The sequence below is a fragment of the Ylistrum balloti genome, unplaced genomic scaffold (genome assembly GCF_031769215.1).
Source record: "Ylistrum balloti isolate Yb309-2 unplaced genomic scaffold, AGI_CSIRO_Ybal_v1 Utg370450, whole genome shotgun sequence".
NCBI classification, from domain to species: Eukaryota; Metazoa; Mollusca; class Bivalvia; order Pectinida; family Pectinidae; genus Ylistrum; species Ylistrum balloti.
This window is the reverse complement of record NW_026782299.1, coordinates 1664386-1674046: the sequence shown is the minus strand read 5'-3', so window position 1 is coordinate 1674046 and position 9661 is coordinate 1664386. Positions and strand designations below refer to the sequence as shown.

General features: G+C 35.7%; 1 protein-coding gene across 2 annotated transcripts in view; it reads left to right on the top strand.

Annotated features, from left to right (window-relative positions):
* Positions 1-3456: 3456 nt before the first annotated feature.
* LOC132555011 (maestro heat-like repeat-containing protein family member 1) overlaps positions 3457-9661 on the top strand; it is a 52377-nt gene continuing 46172 nt past the window's right edge. For both annotated transcript variants that reach the window (XM_060219344.1, XM_060219343.1), the window contains exons 1-4: positions 3457-3514; positions 4455-4600; positions 4964-5095; positions 9352-9514. In XM_060219344.1, coding sequence (XP_060075327.1) covers positions 3457-3514; positions 4455-4600; positions 4964-5095; positions 9352-9514 — 499 coding nt within the window. The remainder of the gene's footprint in view (positions 3515-4454; positions 4601-4963; positions 5096-9351; positions 9515-9661) is intronic.

The following is a 9661-nucleotide window of genomic DNA, read 5'->3' as shown; positions in this document are numbered from 1 at the left end:
ATAAGGTAGTTTATTTTCCCTCTAGCACAGAATTTATCAGTTTCACTATCACCTCTACCTGTGAAGACATGTATGGAACTGTAAGTCAGTTATAGTCCAGAAATTTATGATCATAGTCAAGTAGGGGTCACAGTAACCTCAATTTAGAATGCGACACATGTTACAACTTACTGTTATCACCAAGCAAGGGATATCCGGAACACCCTGATCTACACCTAGCACCACGATGTTGGCTCTAATCCCTGGGGTAACTTACTGTTATGGTACCTATTTCCTAAATTTGTTGTCCATAAAAATGAAAAAGTGAGTGCTGTATGTTTTCATTTAAGGTAAAATTCAATGGCCAAGTAGAGATCATAGAGACCTTATTTCAGTATGTGGCGTGCCTGTGTTGTACCTGGTGACTGAGGTAATGTAAACAGTACTCTCTCGTAACTTCGTCAGCATGCAGGAATGCAGGTATTCCTGCACAAGGTGAATAAGAGGCATTATTAGATGTCCTAACCAAAATTGTCCTCACAGAGGTCTACCACAGAGACATTGATGTTCGATGCAACAAACCCATCGGTTCTGTGAAAACAACACAAACTTGTTGATTAGCTGGTGAAACGGGCTAGGAAACTGCTTAAAGTGTTGAAAATGTTTTCTTTACTTTTTATGCCCCTGGATTGAAGTATTGGACATATTGCTTTTGTGCTGTCTGTTTGTTTGTCTGTTGTCAACTTCAATCTTGCTCATAACTATTGCACTGTACGAGATAGGTCTGCCATATTTCGCATGCGTGTTCCTTGTGACAAGACCTATGTAGTGGTACTAAACTTTTTGACCATGTGATTTTAATTTTGTTGCAACCAAGGGCTCAATGTTTCATAAACACATCTTGCTACTCTTATTATAACCAGACAATACCTTGGATTAACCAAAATACACCACTGGTATTGTTGATAAAGCAGAAGACATGTTTGCTTCTAGTACTACGTTCGTACATTTTTGTAGTCACTGTGTACATCTTTCTCTTGTAAATACATTTACTTTTTCCCATTGTGTCTCTTGTGAGTTTGAATTATGAGTAAGTTGTTGAGATGGCAGTATATTGTTGCTCTTGTTATTCTTAAGATGACACAAAAGACTTTGTGCCAAATACCTCTGCAATAACCTCTTAAGAACAGGTTATAGCATAGCGGTGAAAAACAACCACCCCTAACCAATGAGCAAGACCAGAATCCTTAGTGTACTCTCTTTAACAAATGTGGGAGTTTGCTTATAGACAACATGTTGCTAACTTTAAGCAAATATCACAAAATGCCTCATCTTGAATATTACAGAAGGCGATATGGATTGTAAAATATACAGAAGTGGGCAACTGAAGAAGTTGTCAGGAACGTCGGGAATGATCATCTGGCTTTACTGTAAAAGTTAATGCGGGAGAAATTATGAAACAAAACCATTCTGAATTTTCAGCAATGTATATTGTGTTTGTTCTAAGCATATTAGTTTCTATAACATTTTGAATTGTTTAAAAAATATTTGATTGTAATGATTGCAATTCCAGGATTGGGCACAAGTTTTCCAACTGTTCTGTTTTTTCCCGATAAGTCTCTCCTAAATGGACAACAGTAGTATAAGTTACATGGTATACTTTTCAATACTTTGGAGCAATTAAATTATTTTTCAAATCATGTACTAGATGTTATGAAAATTAAAACACCCTTTTGTACTTATTTAAGTGTTTGAACATTTCAATGATGTTTCAGCCCAATGACATCCGAGAACTGGAAAAGAAACTTAACATCTTTTTTAAAGATGGCAGTCCTGTTGGATTTCTGAATACCCTGAAAAGAGCAACTCTAAATTAGGCTTATCTCATGAACCTTAACAGCTAAAACCCAGATATTAAACTTGAGTGTTTGAAACATGTTCTGTTAAGGAAAATCATGACTGCACAACCTGATGTAAAATGGCCATCTTGGTTACCTCTTTGAGCTTTTGCCAGCCCGAAAACTAACAATTTGCTGGTATCAATTCCTTAATATCTCTACGAAGCTTTGACCCAGTCAATGACACTGATGAAGCTGAAGATGTTCAAAATGAGGTTTTCAAGATGGCAGCTATGATAATCATCTTGGATTTAGGAACGACCCAAAAGATAACAGTTCTCCAATGGCCTCAAAATTGCTACAAGCAAAGCGCCAACCAGACCCTACAGATGGAGTGTGAGAAGTTTGAAAATGTGTGTTGTCTAGAAAAGCTGTAGATGCGGAATCATGTTATAAAATGTTAAAAGACTGAAAAATAATATTTTGTCCTGATTCTTCTCATCTCTCCTAAACTTCAACTCCTTGGTATCAGAGAGATTGGAGATGAAGTTTTAAGTGTTTTTTGTTTTGTTTCAATACTATTATTCCAATAAACTTTCGAATAAATCCCCCTGAAGCATCATGTGGGTCAAAGTTTCAGCTTTGAAATTTACTCCTAAATGTAGTTGCAATCATAAACTAGGTATTTCATTGTGTCTAATTTTTTTTGACAACTAAACTTTAGAAATACTCACTTCATTTTTTGTATATATTATATGTTGTTCTGTATGATACTGGGAATTTTTCATTAATTTCTTATAAATTTTTCAGCAATTTCTTTTAATCTAATTTAATACCTATAAGTTGCAGAATTCATTAATTAGAACCTTGGTTCCTTTGTCGATAAAGTGAAGTAAAGTGAGTTTTTTTTTAATTTCCTAACACATTTGAAACCTGTACCACAAGCAAAAAATTAACAAAGAATTTATGAAAAGAAGAAATATTTCCCTGAAACATATCTGGTTATAAATACATACGTACTGCCAGTCAATGGCATTGCATGCCCACCAGAGGCTTATACTGTTTAACTTTTAACCTAGTAAAACGATCAAATTGGAAGACCAGCAAATTCCTTCGTGTCTATGGATATTTGAGGTTTTGAAACTTTTTAACTGTGAGTTTGCGCAGGTAACATTATTCTACATAATGTTATAACAAACTTAGAAATAAAAGTTCTTCTTCCATCGAATGTATAACAATTAATAGTAATGACTTTTGCTAAATTCAAAGATTATAGTATTCTAACTCTTAAAGTTTTTTTTTTTTTGTTTTTGTTTTGTTTTTATGTTTTGTTTTGTTTGTTTTTGGTCACAGATATATATACACACTTACCGCTTGGATGTAGATGCAATAGTCACACTTGCTACACTGTATTGGAATTTGAGATATGTTGAATCGAATACGATTATCCAACGTTTAATGAAGAAGATAGCAACAGATCATTCTCCTACTGGAATATTTACGGTAAATCGTTCCCGTTAATTTAGAGTTATCTCCCTTTTGACCCGGAAGTCAACAAACCATCACATGATGAGGAAGGTTTAGGGGAGGTTCTATTTACCTGTAAATTACTTAATATTGCAGGTGTGACATGCTGTAGATGATCATGCCTGGACCGGACGAAGATATGGTTCGCAGTACGGGGGGTCAGGTAGATGGTAGGTATTAAATACAAGCTATGCACCGACAAAACAGCGGACCGAACTAACGGACACTTGTCTGCATCATTGATGCTGACATCGCTTCTTGCCGCACACTGATACATTTTGCATCTGGTGCATTAGAATGTGTTTACAATTTTCTCTGTATTATTTAAAGAACGATACAACAAATATATATATATTAATTGTTATTGTTTTACTGTTCTTTTGGATGATCGTCACAACAGACAAGACAGGAAACATCTGAGGTTTCATCACCTCATTATCTTCCGACGGTCGAAGGTGGTCGTTATCACGTAGTTATAACGTGTATTATTCTTCTAACTTGCAATTATCAGCTTAGGATTTCCCCCTCCAGCCACAATGACTACCGGATTAGAGGAATATATCAAAATGATAAAAATATGTGATGAACACACAGATCTTCGTTGGCTTAATGCCACTTTATTGATTAAAAAAACAGTAAGATAAATGTAATTATTTGGCTTTATAGCAAGATATTCTCATAGTTACCGTTAAAACTGTGGTCATAATGATGTAATTTCCTTTATATTTGGAGTCCCTCATACATATAGAGATATATTGCTATAATAAATCTAATTGCATACTCCAAGTAAGAGTTAAATGTTGCTCTTTTGGAAACGCATTTCTATATGAAAAATATACAAATATAGCTGAGTATTTGTTATCAGATTCTGTTGGTTTTCCGGTTCTGGTTACAATTTCATGATTATTCCAAATAGTGTTGTTACCCTACAGATTATGTATATATATCATCCAGAAGTTTTGCTATCATCATGTTAAATAAACTACAGAGAAAATAAGTTATTACAGGTAGCACATGCTTATTCTTCTTTACAGGAAAATGAATAAAAAAATTACCATATATACTGATCTGTATTGATAAGCAATTTAACCTCTAACTTTTGATCTGCAGACCTGACCATGGCCCTGATAGATGCTGCATATGATAGGGATGAAGAATGTCAGGAACAGATCTGTAATTCCTTGTTTGACCTGGGCAGAAGGAAGCCAGCCTTGGTCCTTAGTTCCTGCTATGCTTATCTTAAAAAGCATTCCAAGGTAACCACAAACTCACAACATGATAAAGTTAATAGTGTTCCTTATATCTGTCACATATAGAATTGATTTTATTTGAAAAATCTATCTCTAATTTGACACGAAACAAATAAAACCACTATGTATTCTTCAATTTCTTGGATATAGGATTATGTGTAATTTTGGACATTGTAAAATTTTTTTGTAAAGTTTTTTTCTGAAGAAGCACACAAATAAAACCACGTGTACTGTTTCTTGGATATAGGAACCGTAATTTTGTTGTAAATGTTTTTTTCACACTGTTCGGGCGAATAAAAAAAATCAACTTATCCCGAACCTGTTGCGATTGAATTATATACTTATGTTTTTTTTCTGTTTCATGGTCAGCTGGTCAAGGAACACCGTGTGGTCTTGTTACAATGTATGGAGAGGATCATAAAGGAAAAGCTGGACGATATTGACACTGGTCTGGCAGTGGACGTGGTTAAACAGGCAGCATTGGAACTCACTCTGTCAAAGGTTAGGGATAATGTGAAGGAGATATACCTGGGGTAGTACAACTGTAATCCCCAGTTATACCAAGACCTTCTGTACCATGCCAATTCTGGCAGTATAATGAGAGTGGGGATACAGTTTCAGCACAGTATCTGATGACACAAATCATATATAGTGAAATGCATTTATGTATAACTTAAATAATAGCTGATTACACATGTACCGTATTTATTCCAATAAATGCCCCGTCTCTAATAAACGCCCCCCACCTGTTTTCTCAGTAAATTTCAACAACTCAGGAGTCAGGTTACAAAGCTTACCTTTTAATAAATTTTAAATTCCTGGTATCCATGAACATGAACAAATGAATTTTGGCACAAGAAAATTACACTGTCACGACATGTACACAAGTAATATCAATTTAATCCACGGTTCATTTCAATATACTGCAGGCCTAACGGCCGTGACTGCCACACAAGCTACTGTCTTCACTTTCACTTTCACTTTCGCCAGTCTCGCTTTCACTCAGTTCTATTTGTGGAATAGAAGGTGCGTTCACATCACCTATTAAATTTTGCAAAACATCATCTGCAGCTTGGACATCCTTTTCACTAAACCCCTGGAATTCCTCATCGTCAGAATCATGCTGGAAAATATGATCCTCGCTACCGTCCAACGAATTTGTGATACCGCATTTTTTGAACGATCTTCTGATTGTGTCCGGGCTAATGCTATCCCATGCTGTCTTGACCCAAGACAACATTACAGCTTTAGATGGGGCTTTACGATTCCCTGCTTTGGTTTTCTCAATGGGGCCACTGAAACACCATTCGTCATACAACTCTCCAAGTTTTTGTTTGAAGGGTTTATTCCACGACACATCGGCTGGCTGTAGCTTACATGTACATCCTCCAGGTATAACACAGATGTCTGAATTATATTTTTGACGAACCAGATTTTTTACATCTTCAGTAAGATGACCACGGAAAGCGTCCCATACTAATAACCGCCTAGCTGTATTATTCACACCCCAGAGTTTTTTTAACCAAAATTTTATACTTTCCTCGTTTGCCCAGGATTTTTGTCTAGCCCCGCACATGTATACCACAATACCACTTGGTATGTCATCTTTCGGAACGGGACGAATGCCTGGCAAGTACACAAGGGGGGCGATTTTAGTCCCATCGGCATATGCTGCCAGTGTCACTGTTATTTTTTGTTTTTCGTGGCCAGTACTGTAAACTCTGACCTCCTTTTCCCCCTTTATTGCCAATGTCGATTTTCCTGGCATGTCAACGCGTTCTTAACACGAAATTAAAAAAACTGTCTATACGATCATCAATTAATGAAACTTCATGTTGTGCCACATGCGTAGATTGCCTATACGAAATATTATGTCTCTTTTTGAATTTAGAAAACCATCCATATGAGGCTTTGAACGATTGACTACCATTTGCCTTATGCATACGCAGGGCCTCAAACCGCAATGCTTTCCCAGTCACTTGTATTCCGGCCTCCCATCTGTCCTGTAGCCATCTCATCAGATTTTTGTCAATATCTTCATATCTGACATGCCTTCCACCTCCTTTACAGCGTTTAGATGTTTTAGAAAGATTTTAAAATTTTTTTTTGTTTTGACACCAGTCCCGCACTCGTTTTCTGTCAACACGAAACACTTTCGCGGTGGCATGTTTACCCTTCTCCTCTGCGAAGGCGATTACTTTAAGCTTGAAAGCAGTGTCGTAATTTCCTTTTGTCCCAGACATTGTTATCAGGTATGTGGGATTTATTAAGAAACAGACTGGCTTATATACCGCTGTGTTTTTTTATTTTGTTATGCAAACTTTTGAACATTGTACGTTTTTGACTGAAGCTGACACGATTGACATCGTGTCATTTCATACAAGAATTCAGGTTATCAGAATGCAATTGACAACAATGTTTAAAGCTACAACGATGTTGGAATTACTGCAATTTTCAAATGTATTCTTTGCTGAGTAATTTGTTAGTTTGTTAAACAATGTTTTTAAGTGACAGCCATGGCATATCACGACCAACAAATTATGAAATTTCGTGTTCTATTAATCGCCCCCTGTCTGAAAAATTTCACACCCCCGGGGCATTTATTGGAATAAATAGATAAGTTTTATATAATATAAATTTTCAGTCCACCATCATCAGGTAGTGGACTATTCAAATAAGCCTGCAAGGAAGGTCTGTTGTCTGTCTGTCTGTCTGTCAGTCCTTCAACAATTCTTGTGCTATTTCTGAAGAACTGGATGGATCATATGTAAGAATCCTTGGCCCCTTGTTGTGCATTTTCCCATTTTTGGACTGATCCGAAAAACAACATGGCTGATAGGCAGTCTTTTTGGATTTTGACAGTAATAGTTTCTTATCATTTCTGTAGAAGTCCTTTTTTAATCTTTTTCAAATTTCATATGATGGTGCTGCTTGGTCCCTAGTTGTGCATTGTCCCATTTTTGGACCGATGCGAAAAAGAACATGGCTGACAAATTTTCTAAGTAGGTTCCTCTTTGTGCCTAGTTGTACCCATTCATATTTCAGTCTGATTGGAGGTACCAAATGGCTGACATGGGGTGATCTTAGATTTTGACATTGAAAGTTTATCATTTTTCTTGAGAAGAAATGGATGGAACTTTCTCAATTTTAATTTGTAGGTTTCCTTGGTCCCTTGTGCCTTTTTGGTTTTTGGGATTGTCAAAAAAACAAAATACTGACAGACAGCCATCTTGAAGATAGTCAATGCTATTTCTTGAGATGAATTTGTACATTTCATATTTTTATCTGTAAATATGAAGAAAGAAGGGAAAAGATCCAACATTGGAAGAACAAATGAAGATGAATCAGTGGTGGGCACCAATATCCATCTTGGATCTGTTGTATCTTTCAATCATTGATATTTAATGAAGTAAATTAGTGAATTACAAAAACAATTTTAAAGCATTTGTAGTAAAATGTTTAAGAATGTTTAAAAATGTACTTTGCGGTTTGCAAAACATTGAGACGTACATGCCTGATGTTATCCATGCCATTGTCAGGTTTTAATTAGGATAATGTCGAGGAAAGTTAGATTCCAGATATATATGTCAAATTTTGTTGTTCTGTGGGGGATCATTTTATCTCTCAGCAGTAAAACTTTGAATGTTGTGTTCCACATGAACAGGAAGCAAACGATAGACCCAGCTGGTCTCAGAAATGAAAACTGTGTTATCTCCCTTTTTCTGCAATCCTTTATCAGTATCCAGTATCAATATCACCTGATAAGAATTCCTTTTTTTCTTTTTAAGATAACATAAGTGTTTGTGACATGTACAAAAAGCTTTGTTGATGCTTAAATGAATGTTATGTCAATGTTGTTTACTCAGGGGCATGGGACAGATCTAGAGGTAAGGTAGAGATAAGAAGCTTGTTTCTGTGACAGGCTGTTAGCTATCATCAACAGTCACCATTTAAAATGAATTTTTGTGAAGTTTAAATTTAGATGCTTGTTTACATTTTATGATTGGAGTTCAGAAAAAGCTTGTGCTTTCGTTTTCTTTGCCATCATTTACCAAATATAAAAAAACAACACTATTTACATACAATGCTTATTTGAAGTACCACACCTGTTACATGTGTATACACAGGTATATTATATCATGCATGACCAATTCCTCAACTGTATGACTGACAGCTTGACATCAAGAAAAATAAACAATGGCAATATGTTTGGGAGATTCACCAAATCTGTATTTGAAAATTATTGGAGGATAGGGGTATATAGATGATGGAGGTATTAACAGAGTTTTAAATAGTAGGGAAAAACATTCTAAACAAATTCATGGCAGCATGCTAGGTTGGTGATAAAACGGATGGGAGTACATTGGAGGACTACTGTAAATTTGTCCCACATTAACCCAGGGCATATATAGTCTAATTCAAAGCAGGAAAGAGGGTTATTACATGAAAGTTTTAACTGGTATTTCCTTAGTAACTGTGTAAGGTGGGCTTAATACCTACCAGACAGATGTTTATTCAATGGTGAATGTGGTATTGTAACAAAGCAATTAGAAATTTAAAAAACAAAAAGTGAAACAATAATGAGAAAAAAGTATGAAAGGTGACAATTTTTAAAACTAAATTTTAGAAATCTAATTTTTTAGAAAGAATTTAGAAGCAAAATCAAGGAATGTTCAAATGAAACCTGTAATTTTCATTAAAAAAATGAAAATTTAATGTTTGTCCTAGTTTTGTATTTGTATGGTTTATCATGACAGGAGGTAGTCCCTGATTGGCAGACTGCAGCCAGTGGTGTTTTAGTGGCCATCGGTACCAAGTACTGTGATGAAGTGATGGATGAGATGTTACAACGCTTCCAGCCTGGCACACTCCCTCACTTCTTTGTAGTACAGACCATCGGCAACCTATCCCAGGCCAACGGTTTGTAGTCTTTATATAAAGCTTTACACGTCTCTGTAAACTCATCATCAACACCATAGTCAGTATACATATACATATGTTGTCTTCATATGAAGTTTTACCTGTGTCTGTTAACACATCATTAACACCATAGTCTGTAAACATATA